Source organism: Aptenodytes forsteri, unplaced genomic scaffold, assembly GCF_000699145.1.
Source record: "Aptenodytes forsteri isolate BGI_AS27 unplaced genomic scaffold, ASM69914v1 Scaffold109, whole genome shotgun sequence".
Taxonomy (NCBI): Eukaryota; Metazoa; Chordata; class Aves; order Sphenisciformes; family Spheniscidae; genus Aptenodytes; species Aptenodytes forsteri.
Window position 1 is genome coordinate 3,424,686 of NW_008794431.1, and position 18,981 is coordinate 3,443,666.

The 18,981-nt window shown below is 39.4% G+C and overlaps 1 protein-coding gene across 1 annotated transcript in view; it reads right to left on the minus strand.

Annotated features, from left to right (window-relative positions):
• SPATA5 (spermatogenesis associated 5) overlaps nt 1-18,981 on the minus strand; it is a 206,853-nt gene that overhangs the window by 152,381 nt on the left and 35,491 nt on the right. Inside the window, exons 10-12 of the mRNA XM_009289510.2 lie at nt 18,379-18,588; nt 8,273-8,326; nt 7,767-7,846 (exon numbers count right to left, since the gene is read on the minus strand). Coding sequence (XP_009287785.2) covers nt 7,767-7,846; nt 8,273-8,326; nt 18,379-18,588 — 344 coding nt within the window. The remainder of the gene's footprint in view (nt 1-7,766; nt 7,847-8,272; nt 8,327-18,378; nt 18,589-18,981) is intronic.

Below are 18,981 nucleotides of genomic sequence, written 5' to 3' on the forward strand. Positions count from 1 at the left end.
CACGGTGTTGGGGGGGGGGGGTGGGGCGGCGGGGAATCTACTCCAATAGCATTACCAGAAAAATAATAATTGCAGCATCTTCCCAGATATCAAATTTCACTCAAAAATTCTATCAGTGGGGCATTTTGTCCAGCAGAATGGACACTGCGATGCCAGTTAGAAAAAGCAGGCTCTTCCACACAGATATACCCTGCTGAAATATTAATTCAGTTAGAATATTCTTATATCTAAAGATAGCAGAGCGGGTCCTTATGTTAGCTTTGAACTTTATTTCCCTTGAATGCTACTGGGGCTTCAAAACCCAAACTTTACTAAATATACCAGGTTTACAGAGACATGCATGTTTACATAAGCAGCACAGTATCACTGTTTTTTCCCTATAGCAGTTTTCCCTCTCTCCCTCAAGATCACACCACCTTTTAAATCACATACTTATTTCTGCTTACAGGCACGGTTCCTGGTTTGAGCTGCAAAACTGTCATCCGCAATTACTAATTGATTCCTCTATGTACATGCACTCACAACAAAAGAGGTATTTCATCAAATAAAAAGGCATAGCAAGCATACGTACGCCTAAGCGATCATTATTAAAATACTGGGCCAAATTCACTTCTGGCACATGTATGGTACAACTTCAATGTATATTATTAATTCAGACCACTACAGATACTACAGGCTTGGATGTTATTAAAAAGTCTAGGAGAGATATACAGCATGCAAATCTTGTATGTTATCAGTTAAATATTTTGGCTATTCATTTAAAAAAAAAAAAAAAACCAACACCAAACCAAACAAACCCTCTTCAGTGCTAAGATAAGAAATATTCCCCACAGCAGGGAATTTTCCTGCCTGTGTCATCAGAAAAACTCTGAAAGATAATCCTAAACCCTTCCCTCCATCAGCACCCTACAATTAGATGCTGTCGTATTCTGTACGCACCTGTATCAGCTATTACCCACTATATTGTTTCACATCTTCCCTGTTTCCTCAAGAGCAAAATTCAAGTACTACGGAAGGGAAATCTGCAGAGGAAACCTGGGGAAGTCTGGGAAATTCAGAGACTAGGTAGAACATTTAGCTTTATGGTCACCTCCAGGCCAAAACGGTGTTTTGCCAACTGTCGATTCACTGATTAAGTGCGGTTCATGTCATTTGGTTTTTAATACATTAGAAAAGCATAGATAAATAAAAGAACTCCTAGTACTCCTTGAGTGGCCTCCAACTTCTAAGCAACCTTCCTAAAAACAGAAGATGAGCTTTGTGAAAACAGGAAACAGTGCTCAGCTGTCAGCAGGTGACTTTGAAACAAATGGCCTATAGACCACTGCAGAAACATCCTAATTATCCTCCACAGTCATGCAACCAGCCTCTTCCATTTGCCCAAATTCCAAATTTCTTATTATTGCAGCTTCCAGAAGTTAGTGAAGTAGGCCCAGAAAAATGAAACGCAACGAAAGGAGAGAAAAGGAGGAAAGGAGCCAGTCTGAGACGGGTTTGGAATCAACAGGCTTTCTTCCAGAGGGCTTTCCCCAAGCACATCTCCAAATCCTTAAGTACCTAGGTGGTGATGCATCGTCCATTTCCATCTGCCTGCAACTAATTCCAGATACATGTCCATGAAAGATGGACATTAGACCTTGCTTTCAAATGGCCCTGGCACCATCTAGCTGAAGCAGGAAGGATGCTAACATCCAGAGTTCTCCTATTCTGTTAACACTGACATTGCCTTGAAAAAAACCAAACCAAAACAAAAAAAACCCAAACACACCTGATGCACAGTAAATTTCCCACTTCCTTTCTTTCTGTTTTCCTCAGCATTTCTCCTCTGTGCATTCCTGGAAGTTAATCAAGTTGAAAACTGTAATCAATCATGTCTACCAGGGAAGCAAGTACAGTTTAAGTTGGAAGTATTACAGACCTAGAAGTAACTAACTAGACTGGATTTCATTTCATTATAACAATATTTAAGTGTAAGAGGTTCGCTTTCATCTGGAATAAGTTTCATGTATAAGTTTTAATTAAAATTATGTTCCCCTTGTATTTCATTTAAAATAACTAAATAAAAAAGACCTTCAATCGTTATAGTCCTAACCCGCAGGCAGCTGTAGCCTGCTCGGGCCCATTTACTGTGGGTAAGCTGACCTTTTTCCATAGCCAACGCCATACCAGGAATTGAAGTGGTCACCACGTGTGCCCGCTTCTGATCCCTCTAATCCTGGTACCTGTTTCAACTGGGCCTCTGGCAGGAATCCAGACAGTGGCTCAAATTCATGTCTTTGGCTGAAGCATCTTGCTGCAGGTCAACTTTGCCACAGCACTCCCAAGCACTGCAGAACAGGCTTACCTACATTAACAGACTTGATTAGTCCCTCTAAACCCTGTACATTTATCCATGCACGTGAATGACTTAAGAAAAGGGTTTACAGATCCAGTCCTGCTTCCACTGATGGCAATGAAAGTCTCTACTGACTTTAAATGTCTGAATTATGATACAGGCTGGTAAAGTTACAAGTTATTAGGTTTTTTTAAACAAAAAGGAAGAAACACAGATTTAAAACACATTGTGATAAAGGATTCTTGCTAGACAAGAAGTCTTAACAAGTTTGTTTTAAAATTAAAGGGATTGCAGACATTTATTGTATATACAAACAACCTATGGGTAATGCTATTTGTTAAAATTGCTATTCCAAAGCAAATTACAAGCTTTACTGTATGATTAAATCATTTCAAAACTTAACTTTTCACCACTCCTTGCCTGGCCTAAAATAGAAAGCTGGCACTGGACATGCAGCTTTTTTCCCAGACAATATTTCTATTTGGACACCAAATTCCAAAACTTCAAAGAATTCAGACAGCAGTCACAAAAGTTTTGAATGCATCAACTCTCTATCACATCCAAACACAGCTCAGATATTGCAGGGAATCAGCTGATGTTCCCCAATTCAGGAATAACCAGTGCCAACATAAGCCAGAAACGCAAAGCTCCTTGCCTAACTGAGCCAGCGGCTAGGATCGGGTCACTCACAACACAAGTATGGCACAGGGAAACTCCATTTCTTCCGTGTATTCTTTGTTCACTTTCTTTTGCCTTTGCATGAGTAATATTAGGGTGACAATACCTCCTCCAGCTCCACTACTGGTAATTTACCCTGTGCAAGGTGGTTTTCTGCCGAGAACCTCTATCCTACCTAATGCCGCTTTGCTCTGTCCCTGCAGGATCCAGCCCATAGGTTTCATTGCTAGGATGCAATACACTGACCTCCATGACAGAGGCTGCCAATTACACCAGGGAATTTGCATAGAAACAAAAATGCAACGGTATGTTCAAGTGTGCAGTGTAATACATGCTGAAGTGTACAGTATAAATATGTGCTAAAATATTCCAGAAAGACAGACAGCTTGGTTTAAAAACAAGATTTATCACAGTCCCTGTTAAAAGCAGAGGTGGCACAGTACAGAAGAGAAGCTGCTGTTCTTCACAGCTTCATTTAGAAGCCTGAGGGCCTCAAAAGTTAAGACTGCAAATATTTTAATACCTAAAGTGAAAACCGTACATCTTTCAGAGGTTCTGAGCATTTTAAATTGTGGCTTAGGAATGTATCTATCCTCCCCCCCCAGTATACAGGATAACATACCTCCCCAGAAAAAGCATCATCATATTGTAGTTTCAGGGGATTGGTACCAAAGTCCCTTCACTTTGTCACTTCTACCCTCACTCTGAAAAGGTTAGCATTATTCATCCACTAACTTGTTTGGCCTCCACAAGTCAAATGCAAGGTACTGATTTTGTCCCTTGTCTTTTTTTTTTTTCCCCTTTGAAAATGGAATTTATCAGTGTCTTTTACATCAGTCTACAACATTTCCCATCTTACATTACAAAGATTTGCAGTTAAAGGGGAAAACGCTTTGCTTCTGAAAAACAAGAAAAGGAACAAATATGTCTCTTGCCCAAAAATCCTAAAAATCCTACTTATATAAACAATGTCCCATTTCCAAAGCACAGAGATTTCTTAAGTTCAGCAAACAGACTGTCTGTGTTGCATTTACACAGAGCCACGTTCATTCATCACTTTCAAGTCTAATTACCAAGCCATTTCCCTCTTGGCAACCTCTAATGGCCAGAAGAATTAGGTTTTACATGGTCAGGATACCAAGGGATAACAAATACCCATAACTCTTTGCAGCTGTGCAATTTGTAAAGCCTCTCAAGCTTTGTCCGGGCAAGGGATTACTGCGAGGCAAACTTTCCTCCTCATGCGCTGCTGTATCTGGACCAGTCCTGCGGGTCTCGCTTCAGCACAGTCTCTCCTACAAAAAGTCTTAATAACATTTTTCAAAAGTAAGGAGAAAGAAAAAAAAGTCGTAACCCACTCGTAGAAGCAAATGCTAATTAGAACCACAGTGTGGTGGAAAAGGCTCTGTGCACCACGTAGTTCACCTCTCCTAGTACACAACTGGTCCTCGCTGCATGTTAAACCGTGGAATGTCAGCTTTGTTTTAAAGATGTCAAGTGGTAGGTTGCTGGAGCTTCTCCTATATAACTCACAGTGAAGGAGAGTTCTCTACCAAAAGCCTTTTTGATTTGCAGAAGTTTTTTCTGTCTCAATCATTTTTCCTACTCAAGGCTCATCGTGACACCTCTACCTTTCTACCATCTTTTCTTCCGCAGGTTTATCATCTGTTCTTTAGAATCAGTTACAGTGAATGCCTCCCCTTTTCTTTATAGTCAGTCCATTCAGTCCCTAATTTTTTATTTTCAATTATCTCTAAACTTCCTCTAACATCTCAACATAAACCAGACAGAGAGGGAAAAATTTTCCAAGAGTGCTAGAACTGCAGTGTAACAGAACAAAATGCAGAAATGAATACAGCCCAAATTATCTTTACCTGTCTTCACTACCACATTGGAAGTTCAAGTCCATTCAGAATCACCCTCTCATTTTCTTGCATCAAGGATCTCCAGACTTCTCCGTCGAGCAACTGATCCTTACACTGAACTATTTTTCTTCAGAACTGCAGGATTATATTTTTGTAAATTTTCTTTGAGGCTGGTATGTATCCAGCCCACATTTGTAATTCTTTGATTAATATGTATTAGTTTGTTGCCTACATGCAAAATCGGGAGGGGGGTGTGGACAGACAAGAAGAAAAACCCAGGAGCTTATTTCATATAGATAAAACATATAGAACTTCTAAGCAGGTGGGATAAGAAATAACCTTTTCAGAAATAATACATTTTGACACTGAACAATGTCAATGAAGGTAGTTTTTGCTGACTTCAAAGTATTATTTCTTGTAACTAATAAACACAGACAAATACATTTTGTAAAACAAAACCGCTACACGAGACAGTTACATTAGGCAGAGCGTTAGATGTATTGCACTTACGGAGTTATGGCACTGTGGCATATCTGAATGCAGCTACAGTGTTTGCCATGGAGTAATGGCTTGTGCAGTGACAGAGACTCCACTGCCTGATGCAAAGGAGACATTATATTGAATGGTGCAAACAAGAAAATTCCTTAGCTGTCTTGATCTACCTGTATTACAATTAATTACAAAGTCAGTTAGTTTGTATGTGCCGGCTGATGAGAAGGGATTGTTTAGTGATCTCTACAGAAGGTTGGGAGCAAAATGTTTGTGTTTTAAACCCACAAGCTTTAGTCAAATCTAAACAAGTAATAATGGGTTAATGAATATTTGGCAAAGTGCTTTGAAGAGCAAAAGCATTAAGCAATTACTCAATGTCATTTCACATCTGTATTTCAGATCTGGACTATGCATAAAACTATTCTCACAACTTAACAGTTTAGGCTTCTCCATCTCTGGACGCGTCCTGTTAGGATCAGGAGAGGTTACCTACCCGGGAGATTTGGGATGCAGCACATTCTGCACAAAGCCCACAGCATCCTAACAAGGATTTAAACTGAGAGGAAAACCTTTTACAAAGCTGTATCACAGAGTGTTTTTCGCTGCCAAGGCAGAGAAACCTAATTCAACCAACAGAGGGAATAGGGAGACAATATAAACAGGTGTTTCCTTGAAAACGTCAGTATGGTTAGTAATAGTACAGGAAATGGATCTCCAGAGGCCACAAATCGTTAGCATCTCTAATGCATTTGCAAATTCCTACTGTGCAAAGTCAGCCTGTAAAAAAAGGCCATTTCTAATAAGTGCCTTGTCTGGTTTCCTACACCATTTAATTTCAGATGAATTTTATGAGAACTCTGCTACATATTTTACCTCCCATCTGGTTCAGATTTGACAATGAAATATTTGTGTGTCCCACCCTGTTCTTTTTAAAGCTCCAAAACCAGATGTCTCAAGCACAACATGACTGCAGCAGGTCATACCACATTCTTCAGCAAGCTGTGCCAGGCCTATTACCCCCCACAGACAGTTCCAGGTAAGGTAAAATTGAGTTGTTTACTCCCTAAAAGAAAAGCAAACAAACAAACTCAACACCTCTAGGGCACTGTGTGAAAAGACTGATTAAAATGTACTATGGCTTATTCTTCCAAAAGGTTTTATCTTGATGAAGTGGTGTTTCTGAAAGCAAAACACATTAATAATTGCAGCAGGGGGAGATATTTTTTCCCCCCCTCTTTTGGCTTGATTCCAGCACACATTTTTGCAACTTCTCTATTGTGATAAGCAGGCAGGTGTTTCAGTGCGTACCACAGGGTGGCCAGCATTTCTAGGAAGTTTACAAATTTCACAGTTGCGTACATTGCATATGAGAAGGATGTTGATGAAGACTTCTTCTACCAGATTTTGCATTTTCAACAGAAAATGTGTTCATTTCTTAGCAGTTTCACAGGGCAGCTCTATGCTGCACATGATGCCACCTCCTATAACATAAACAATTATTTGTGTCACTGAAATGTCAGAATGACACCTTTTATCCTTTCCTGCAGATACAAATGGCCTCTTTGCAATACAAAGGAATCTGTATGGATGCCAAGGTAGCTTCTTTTCCAGAAAAATGATGAAGTTGTGATGCATCTTTAAACTGGACAGATACTTTCTACATGTGCTCTATTTGACAGTTTTTCATGCACAACAAAACAGAATAAAAGTACTTGCTCACAACAAGTAGTAGTATTTTATAAGAAGGTATCCCCCAAAACAGACCACTTGCAGAGCCTGTCAAATCTTAAATACTATAGTAGCAACTAAAATCCTCCTTCAGACAAGAGCTAAACATCTCTCAGAATCATCACAAAGCAGGATATTAAAAAAACATTGTTAGCTGCTTGCACAATAATCCCTTTTTAATGTCACACATGAAAGGACTAAGTGTTCCCAAATCTTTTCATGAAGTTTTTCCCAGTCTGGTGAAATGTTTAAATGTAAGTATAAATTTAGGCATGTGAGTAGTCTCCTTGGAAATTCAAGTGCTATATAGCATATGACCATATTGTTTGCTTGACGGAGACACTATATTAGGCCAGTGGAACAACCCTGGGAAAAGAAAGGAGTTAGTTACTGGAAATAAATGCAAGCTAAAACCACAGAAAAGAGCCAAAGGGCATGAGAACCAGTAGAATCATTCCTGCTAATGAGATGAGAAAGGAGGAACTCCACCAGCTTACCTGTTTATGCGAAGTTAAATACACTTGAGTAGAAGTCACAAATGCTATCCTTCTGCATGTGGAATAAGTATATTTAATAAAATAATTCTAGAAAGGTAATACACTTGTGATTGCACAATGTAAGAGTAATTTATCAGAAAATAATGTGATTTTTGTAACAGGATTACTTACTTTCCCCTTTCAACTGCCAAGGCATCTATTTCATCAAAGAAAAGAATTGAAGGAGACACCGCTCTGGCTTTCCTAAAGATCTAGAAAAACAACAACGAAACACTCAGTTTTAAGGGATGGAAAATTTTTACAGAACGCTATCACCCCCTACACACCTCAAAAGCTACAGAGCATCACAGAACAGACATAAGCCTTGTCGTCTTTCTTTTTTTTTATTTAAAAAAAAAACAGACCTTTTAGAAGTTATTCATGATACTGTACGATGCAGGCTTATAGTGAAAGCTGCTACTGGATCCCAAATTTGACATGCATCACTAGGCCGATGCAGGAGGAATTTAAACAACACAAAATATCCCTTCTGCTTTTTTGTTTTCTTCTTTTCTTTTTTAAACTTAAACCAGAAGGAGTTTTTTTGGAAAGTTTAAAGGTAACCTTATAAGCAGAGAAGAATTTGAATGCCAAGAAAGCTTAACATATAACGTTATGTATAGCTTGCCCTTTCTCACCTCTCTCACTGCTCGTTCAGACTCACCAACGTATTTATTCATCAGCTCAGGTCCCTGCAAAATTAAAAAAAAAAAGTTTCAAAAGCACATTACATTTACATACAAAATGACTGAGACAATCTGCCAGTGCTACATTACTGATGATCTGTTACAAGGAATTTTGATAATTTATCATTTGCAAGTCTTATCTGTGTATTTTTAGAGTTACCTTCTACCTGTACCAATTTTTTCTCCATTTGTTATAGCACTGTGCATACATGTAACTATGCATGTAGGTTAGTCCTCTCATCATAATACTTTCCTAGTACTTTCATGAGGAACGGAATTAACCAAAAAAATAAACACTTTGGGGTTCTGAAAAGTCGTTGGCCCAACAACAGCAACAAGGGGGCTGCAAATCAGCCCAAAAGATGAATTACAGAAAAGCATTTACTTGCTCTCTCAACATGCATCCTGTCCAGCCAAGCACCAAAACAGTGACTTAAACCAACGTTTAACAGCACTTCTTTGAACTTGACAGTTTGCAGGTCCAGAAAGAAGCAGCTGCCACAGCAGCACACCTGAAACCCATCCACGAGGCACTCCATCCCCAGCAAGAAAGCTGTTCAGTGTCTTAGCTCATTCACATTCCTTCTCCTCTCTGCCAAGACTGCCAAGCACAATTATTAGTGCCAGCTGCTGCGGTGCCTGTTTATACTCACAGCCCTGTCCACTAGGAACAGACCGGAGACCACAGGGTCAATGTTCAAGTCTTGAACAAGTAGTTACAATTATAAAAAGTAAAACAATGGAGAATTCTCAGAGCATTTTGTGTTCTGCTATATCCTGTAGGATAGGCTGCTTGAATAATGCTTCCTAATGGGACTAAGATTCTCATGGGATTGGTAATGACTCATTGACTTCAGCCTGGCTTGCGTTAACATTGACCTGCAGCCACAACCAATGATGATTATCCACTGCCCTAAACAAAAAGAGCCAGCAGGTTTGATCTATTTTTCCAGGGAACAGGTGTCCTCGTAATTTCACTAGCAGAAACGACATCCTTCTTCACAGTCAGAAAACTGAACAACCTTTCTATGCTTCACAGCTGCGAGTACCTTCAGGTAACTCTCAGCTCAGAGCAGTAGGGCAGCTTTAAACAGCAGGTATGCTAGAATTAAGAGTGTGTGGCAGACGCACATTTATACACTGGCAGTGACAGAGCTTCTGTTACAACCCCTCTTTCAATGGGACCGTCTGGACTTTGCACCCAGATCCGTAGAATACAGATTCATTACTCTAAAAATGCAGCACACTGTTTTTTGCAGTCTCCCCTCTCCACGCTCATCTTCACTCTTGCAATAACAGTTAATGCACTGACTTCATCTTGACACGAGCATCATTGGAAAGTACGTGCACACATGTATGGGGAAGAATGTATACTCTAAAAAGAGCTGTCCATTACCCAAAGGACCAGGTGAGATACAGCAGCAGCCAGACCTGGTGTACCACACAGGTAAAAGCAATTGTATAAGGATTGGAAGAAGAGCACTGTGTGCCTTGACCATAGGAAATGTAAATGATACAATTAGCATTGCTTCCTTTCATCAACATCCACCCTTAAAGCAACTGCTGCAGTAGCTAAAGTTAAAGCGTCACCTGCAGGCTTTCAACAACTTCAAAATTTGAGTCTGTTGGATACTTGCGTGGAAACAGAATTATTCATCAACATAACTGATGAAGAACGCAGGAAAGAAAGAGCGAAGGAAAAAACAAGGTGAGAGAGAGAAACACAAAGCCTTTTCCTACTATTCACCGGGGACACTGAACGTGAGGAGCATGCAGCAGTTTGTGCAGAACAGGCTGGCAGCTCAAAGAGACAGCATCCAGCTGCTCCAGGCCCTTGCCATTCATCACATTCAGTGCAGATGAGGAATCCGATAGCATGGGCCTAACAAATCCTTAAGGAACGAGAGCACAGTCCTCTCTTTCTGTCTAGCTTTCTGTTAAACTGAGCTGATACACTGAGAAACCTCTGCAGATTCTACCCACAATTATAGATTTCCTTTACTAACTTTTTCTTGGAGCCTGTGGACCTTCTCTTTCATGCCCTTATTCTCATAAGTAATCTTCATTCACATCAGTATTCTCACGGAAACCAACATCATATGCATCAGTGCCAATAGTGTACTCCTCTAGTATGACACAACATCAAATAGCCTGACATTTTCTTTTCTTTTGTCTGAGCAAAAAATACTTAAAACCAAAACTACTCTCTTTGAGCTTTAAGGTACAATATAATTTCAGATGCTTGGAGTTTTATTTTTAATTAAGCATTAAAATATGATCAAGGCAACATCAAAGCAATAAATACTGTTTAAAATGTTTCCAGAGAGAATTATTTTGAATGCATGGTTTTGCTGTAAGCTTTGACATGAAGTTTTTTCTCAAATTTTCTCTTCATTAAGCAGCAACTCCAGGTGAAAGACCACTATGTATTAATGACCCATGCCTCTTCATGGAGAATTTTCATGAAAATTGATTTGAAGCTCTCCTAGTTCACCACTCATGAGCGATACCAAAACTGCCGTTCAGAACCATGGGTTTTTATCGCAAGCAGTCTGGAACTCTTATTATATGTGGCAATAAAGGAAAAGATTGCAAAGTAAGAGAAAGCACACACAGAAGAGGAGGAATTGGTATACATTCTATCTCATGCAAACACTTAAAACCACAACACAAAAACTACAAGTGTTCAAAGAAGCTGGATGTAGAAACTGAATTGGGTTAGCTCTGGTCCCACCTGAGCTGAACCTCTGTCTTACCCTGTCTGCAAATGGGCTGTCCTTTAGGTGAGATTGATGGGAGTTCTTTCAAAAGATAGATCTGCGTGACAAGCAGTCTATAAGCCACCACAAAGTCACCTGCTGACAGCTGACACGGTTTCCAGTTTTCACAAAGCTCACCTTCTCTTTTTAGGAAGTTTGCTTTGAAGTTGAAGGCCGCTCAAGAAATACCAGGAGGGGTTTTTTTTTATTTTTCAATGCTTTTCTAGTGCTTTAAAAATCAAATTACATGAGCCCAACTTAGTCAGCAAGTTGACATTTGTTGAATCATCGTTTTTGGCCCAGAGGTGAGCATAATGATTCCTTTAAAAGCTGTTTACAGCTGTTGATATACTGACCAAGAGGTGCTAGTAACAAATGGTCCAGTTTAACGATGCATAGCTCTGTTCTCTTCTGCAACAAGCCATCTTCCATATGAAGGGACGTGAAGAAATTAAACCTGTTCCTTCTGATCATTTGCACAGTGACTCCAAAACCAGCAGAAGATTTGGAGCAGGAAATTGGCAGAAGTAGCTGTAGCTTAGCCATACATATAAGCATACCATTTGTGAGCTACAATCCAGACTAACAGAATAAAATCTGCCAATTCAGGCCCACTGTATACTGCTGGGTTTTGTTTATTCAGCCTCAAAGTAGAGATAGTTTCCAGGTATGCTCTGTTTAAAGACTATCCCATCCTTGTTTACAAGATACTTTCCCCTTGTATCATGAAACCTTCCACTTGTTTATGGTCTGGATTGGGTGTGGATTTCTCTCCTCTGTTGATTTTTTTTTTTTTTAAATAAAAAAAGCAAGAAAAAAAAGAAAATCCCTTACATTTAAAATATTATCAGAATTAAGATTAACTGCACAAAAGATAAACCCCCTATATACAGGCTGCAACATGAGATAAGCTTATGTACACATGGTTATGACAGAAGTTCTCTAAGTGTTTTTAAACTGCAAGAGGAACATCTGGTATCCCTGAAGTTAAGAGAGTATCAGTAATTTTTCTAAGCAGTGCTTAAAATCACTTGCGGATTTTTTCCACCTGAAAAAATGGGTAGCAACTTTCAACTGATAGAAAATTTAGTCGGTGACTTCCCTCTATAAATAATTTTTTGCTGTTTTGACAATCAGGTAAGTCATGCACTTATGCTTGTTGAGCCAGATGGACACAGCTCCAGATTTCTCCAGCGTACAGCTCTGTCTACTCTCTTCAAAAATACTGCCATAACCTCACATGCAGGTTCTGGGCTCTAACACAGACACACTAAACTATGTTAGCCATAGAGTACAATTCATTAAAAAAAAAAAAAAAAAAAAAAAAAAAGACAGGGTGCCAAAATTAGTTTTCAGCTGTTCACAATGTGTACCTAGGGCAATGTTCATTGCCCACACTCAGACATCTGCATCTGAGTTAGACATTCACACTAACTGATTTGGACAGTCCTACATCTACCTCACAGATGCAATGTACCTCACTGATGTGCTAATTTCTCATCAGACTGCAGGAGGAGTGTAGACAGCCAGCTCAGAGGAGCAAAGCTTGATCCTACCCCTACCGGTACATCTTTCATGGCGTTAAAACCAGCATTTCGGCTTCCTTTTTCTTTTTTCTTTTCTTTTTTTATTCTTTCCAGTTCCATGACAATGCAAGTGTGATGATCTACTATAACAACATTAACTGATTTGGAAGAGACTCAGAAATTAGTTACTTGGTCTTTTGATACTGTAATCTCAACGGCAAAATGCTATCCCATCTCTACCACAGTCAAGCCAAAGCAACATACGACTCGGGACGGCTGCAGGAAAGAGAGTTAACAAGATAAACAGTGAGACTTCCTTTATTTTAACAGTAAGTCTATTTCTAATGCAAAGGTTGTACATGTGTGATTTGGTAATTGGTTACGCTACATAGCAAAATATTTGCTCAGAAAACGCATTATATTTGCTTGTTAAGAATAAAGCCTACTTCTTCTCTTTCAATGCTGTTTAATGATTTAATTTGCATTGGTCCCAGCTTCTTAACAGATGGAAACTCTGGGCTGAGCACCGTGCACCATTTTAATCGCTTCCTCTCCCTCTGCCCTGCGTTCCAGAGGACCTTAAAAACTTGTTGACACCTGTGGTGTTTTAAAAACTTCAATTTCAACAGGTGCTTGTGGGCTCCAAAGTATCTAAGGGAGTAGGCCAGCAAAAAATGGTCATCCTCAACCCTTGCAGTGAAGTTACTAAAAGCAGCATAATCAAACTGCAAAGGCAAATATAATATCCATTTTTCTTTATTGGCATGCCTCGGAATTCACTTGTTTGCCATTTGCCTTGACTAGCAAACTTTAATGACAATCTTTTGAGGCTTCTTTACACAGTACAGAAGCCAGTATTTGTAGTGTGGAGTGTACTGACTGGAAACATTGAATTAAATTCACTGCATGCACCAGTGCCTTCAGAGAGGGCCCTCTTCAGCACTCGAGCATAGCTGCCAGTCTAATTTACCATGATTTTGCATGCTTACAAAATGCTGCACCAGCACAGGCACAGCAGTATCAAGTTGGAGGTGAAATTCTGTCGTAACAGAGTTGAAGCAGATCTAAAAGTAACCCATCCTGCTCACCTGCCCTGTCTGCAATTAGTGTGTCTCACTTAGCTGAATTCCAAGGGGTTTAACTTTTGGAGATCTAAATTTTCTGAAAATTTAAGCTGGTTTTTGTCACTATCACTAAGTGAGTTTTTGCCTTAGTTTTGATTTTGAACAGACAAATATTAAAAAGCACTAAGCAGCAAGAGGAAAGATGATGCTTCCAAAACCATTACAAGCTTATAAAAGTTACATATTTTTTCTTGTTATTTATTTTGTAAACTCAGGTAATCTGCTTGCTGGACAGAAAACAGAACTCAAAGTCCCCTGTTGATATAATCCTCAGCAAAAGCCTCCTGAAATTAGTAGAAAGTCTCCCTCTAGTTTTAGCAGGCTGAGTAAGTAGAAGGTAATGCAATACAGGATACCATCAACAACAAACACCCCCTCCAGTATACAGCATCCTGGGCTTATGGGAAACTCAAGGGGAAAAGGATTTTCCAATCCCCGTGGCCCCTATGGGACCATCAACTAAGGAATGCATTGTAACTGGGTGATGGAGTTTATCTGGGTAGGTACCGTGATGGTGCCTTCAGGCCTGACAACATACGAGCAAACTTCAGTGTTCATTTTGAAACAGGTTAAAAACAAAAAAGCACAATAGTTTTCTTATTTGGTAGTAAAGGTAATTACCTACATACCACAGTAATAAGAGAGAAAAAAAATCCACAGAGATTCTCTGCAAGTTGCTTCCCAGAAAAGCAACAGAAAATCCATGAAGAAAAGTAACATTCATTAGATTCTTAGCACAAGACAATGCTAAGAGGATTTCCTAAAAAAAATAATAAATTAAAAAAAAAAAAAATCCAAGAGGGCAGTCATAACAAATCTAAATAAACTACCATGAAAGACAAATGTAGATATAATTGTCTATGCCATACAGCAAGATATGGAAATCCAAAAATATTCTTACAATATCACCATAAAAATCTTAGTGGTCTAATCAACATATATCTCAAAAAAGCAGCCAGTCAAAGCTGACCCTAAGTGCAGGAACTGTCAAAACAGTACAGAGAGATACCCACCACATAAACAGTCAAAAGAGGGAAAAAAAGCCCACAGAAATAACACAGTGACAAAGGGTTTCATTTTCTTCGTGTTCAATTTCAGAAAGCTAGATGACATCTAAAGCAAAAATGTCACAGAGACAGTTGTATATAACAGAGAGGTGTCATCAGCCTGGCAGAAGCTGAAAATTATATCCCCCATCCTATTAATATTTATAGGTCCAATATCTGTATTTAATTTTCTTTTCCTATTAGTGTAAAAAAAAAAGCATAAAATACATTTCAGAAGAAAATTACAAACTTTGGGGTGAGCACAAAAGGAGTGTGAAGAAGAACAAAAGTGCATGAAGGCTGACTGAAATAAGAACTCAACCAGATCAAAAACTACTGATAAGACTGATGTTGAATCCTGAAGAATGAAAAAATTATCTTAATTCATTCCTTCACACATACTTGCTTGTATCCATGACCACAAAACACTGAAAACTCTCCAAGAAGCTGAGAACAATTCAGTTGTCGTTTTGTAACAGAGGTTTGGGAGGGGGAGAATAATCAAGATGACCACTAAAACCCTGAAAACCCTGAATGCTGCAAGAGATTTAGAGAAAGGGGTGGTGGGAGGGAGCAGGAAGAGCCATCCCCTGGAAAGTAGTTGACAACCTCCTCCCCAGTAAATTTAGCAGATATATTGTATTAGAGAAAAAGAACGTCAAGTGAAGGAATAAAAATAAACAATTCCCCTTAGGAATTATACGCAAGATTGCTTTGTAAAACAAACCAACCAACCGCTTTTCTCTGGAAAAGCAAAAGGTCACCAATCTTGGTGAAAATATAGCTATAAAAAGTTTTGGCCAAATATCAAAGAGCATGTTTACAAAAGGGCCACATTCATTGTAACACTGACCATTCAAACTTCACAATAGATTTCAGGAGAGAACAGGATGCAACGTCAAACGTCTGTTATCACATTATTTTCTTCAGCTCCTCTGCCCAGAAGTTACATGTAGACTTTGCCCATCTTCCCAACCTTATTAGAGGCAAGTCAGACATGGGCTGGAGGCTGCGCCGTTTTGACCATGCCTTATGCAGCATTATGACAACCAGCCATGCCCAAAGCACATGGAAATGTCACATTTTAACAGAGTACATATAACCCAGCTGAAGTACCTCATTTAACAGAGTCAGCTGTCCAAACTGCACAGACATTGCATAGGCACATCTGGAAAATAGTGCAAAGCCTTCCTGGAGCCAGGCTGGAGCAGGGGTGATACCTGTTGCACCCAAGCAGGACAGCCAACTTAGACAAGTAGAGTACATTCAGCACTTCTTGAGAGAGTTGGACTTACTGTGCCCATGTATCTTAAATGTAGCGTGCAGACGTAATAGGTCCACGTTCCAAAAATCACTGGACCGAGTAAGCACTGCATGTAACGTACTCAATTTCCTCTCAGGTTTCAGACACAGGGAGAGACGGCATCCAGCAGCAGGCTCCCACAGCTAGAGCTATGCCTCCTGTCTGCAGTCCGTTCTCGAGAAGGACCCAAGAACCTGAGCCACCTGAACTATCGTGAAAGAGAGCACGTATCCTACAGGCTGTACAGCAGACACTTTTCATCAAAATTACTTATTTGGGGCAGGAGAGACTGGAAGGAAAATGCAAGTCTGAAAAGTAAATTATCAAGAAACACAATTCCATTTCAAAAAGCCTGATATCAGTTCCAGGGACAGATATTTGAGACATAACGTAGAGAACGGGAAAATTAATAGGACTACAAGCAAGAAAAGAAAAATCCCCTCTCTCAAAAAAAAAAAAAAAAAGCAAAAACACACATATTCATCTACTTTGGATTTATTGCAGGAACACATGCAGTGGAAATTAATTCATGCCTGTTGTGCTTTAAGAAGTGCGACAGACAATGATGTTTAACACATTTAGTACATGATGGATGTTGCCTTTTCTGTCCAGGAAGCAAATGTGAAGTTAGAGAAAGTGGGCTATGTTCCCTTCCTGGAGTCAACATATCCAAGGCTGGACATGCTCCAGAGATGTGCTTCTTGAAACATCTGCACATTGAATATTCGACCAGTTCCAGGCCAAGGGATTTAAACCGACAGGGAATAAAAGGCATTTTCCCCAAGCCAGCCACTGCTGCTGCAGCTTGTCAATGACAGGGGGGTTTGCACCATCAGAACTCCACCATGAAGAAATGCTGCATTAGTGTACAAAAGCATTTCATACCAGTGCGCCTTCAGATACCTCCTATTCAGCATGAGCTGCCTTTTACTTTTGGACGATTAACTGCATCAGTAAAAATGTCTGATGTAGCTACGACTGATGAATACAGGGTAGCGACAATGTTCATTTTTAACTGGTTTTTTTTTCCAGACTGCTACCTTTTTTCCCCACCCTCTCAGGCATCAGTGCTTTGGGCGAGACAAAGAGGAATGTTTTCTTTTAAGCGGTGCAGGAGGAAAAGGTTACCTTGTTTACCAGTAACTCTGGAGCACAAAGAACTACTTTGTCTTTATGGAAGAGGCAGTATAGGTAGTGTTTCTTAAGGGCTGCTCTTGTTGATGTGACCGTGACCCAGAGGCCTGCCTGCAATACCGGGAAGCAGAGGCAATGAAGGGCTGCTGGCTTCAGGGTCAGCGCGACTGCCTCTGCTCCCAGAGAGGACAGGATCCAGAGCTACAGTTACAGTGTGTCTGAAAGGATAGGCAGAGGAGGAAGCTGTGTAGAAACTAACAACACAGAAGGCTTTGTGAGTAGAGATGGTCAACAGACAAGAGTACGTGATCTTACTGCTGAGAAGGAGATACTTTTAAAATACTTAAACAAATGTTTTTTCTTGCACTTCATTAACATTCTGACACAGCTGCAAGACTACCCCATGTGGAATCACTCTGCTATCTTTTTTTCCTTCCCATGCGTTGAAACTCAGTATTATTATTAAATAACTTCCATTCATGCGTTTTCCATACAACCCACAGTAATCAATTACACTGATTCATAGGCAATGAAATCCAAAATTCTTCTATACGTAAAGTGTTTCTTAATGCTGAGAGAATATCCCACTTATCCAAGAGTACTCCAGATATAACTGATTTTGCAAACTTTCTAAAAACTGATGAAGTAGAACTACTTCCCCTGAAAAAAGGGAAATAGGGCAAGAAAAATCTGTAATGAAACATGAACAGTAAGATAAAGAAAGTGACTTTCCTGAGGAATGAAAAGGAATGTAAGAGATGAGATGATAATATTTTCATGCAAGCAATTAATTCTTACAGTAAGAAGAGCTACCCACTATCCAGAGTTGTATTTCATTTATACGGCTTTAAGAATTTCATTGTTTCCATTTTTAAAAAGATTTTAAATAATGCCAATAATTAAGATGTCACTACACAGCTTACCCACCCATCCAACATATAATTTCTGTGCTGTGACAAAATAAATAAAAAATTTTTAACAAGCATACAAGAAAGCACTAGTCCTTTTCGTAAGAAAACACAAACCTTACTTGATATTTACAAGGTGTTTGCTCTAGCATATATAATGATCAGAAACACTAAGAGCCACTGGATTCTAGCACTCGAAATTGGTAAACTATCAATTATTATGCGGGAGTTAAGAAAATGTAAGACTAAACGGCCTACCTTCACTGCCAAGAAGTTGAGACCACTTTCATGAGCCAAAGCTTTTGCTATCATTGTTTTTGAGCATCCAGGAGGTCCGTAAAGCAGCACACCTTTTGGAGGCTGAATCCCCATTCGGATGAAGGAGTCGGGATGTTTGAGAGGCCATTCAACTGCCTGCTTCAATTTCAGCTTGACGTCGTCTAGTCCTCCTATGTCTGACCAAGATACCTGCAAAGCAGACCATTTCACTGAATTCAGACAATGGAGCAAAACTATTAAAAAACAAATAAAAAAATGCTCTGTAGAATGCGTACTGGCTATTTCATGAAGCTGTTTTTAATGAATCACTTCTTCAAAAAGCCCTTTTTAAACAAGAAGCAATTATTAATAAAGTCACACAAAGTAAACGGGATTAGACTTGCTTTATGCTGGTGGATGTAGGTAAAATATTTTGTATCTATCTACCTCAAATGTCGATAACAAAATATAGAAAAATAACAATAAAATGACGGCATGATCATACAGGCAGCAACACTTTGCGTGATCACTAGCAAAGTCACAACTCAGTTCTTTTGGTTTTTAATGTGATGCTGATGCAGAATGTGTAAATTACTTTGATGT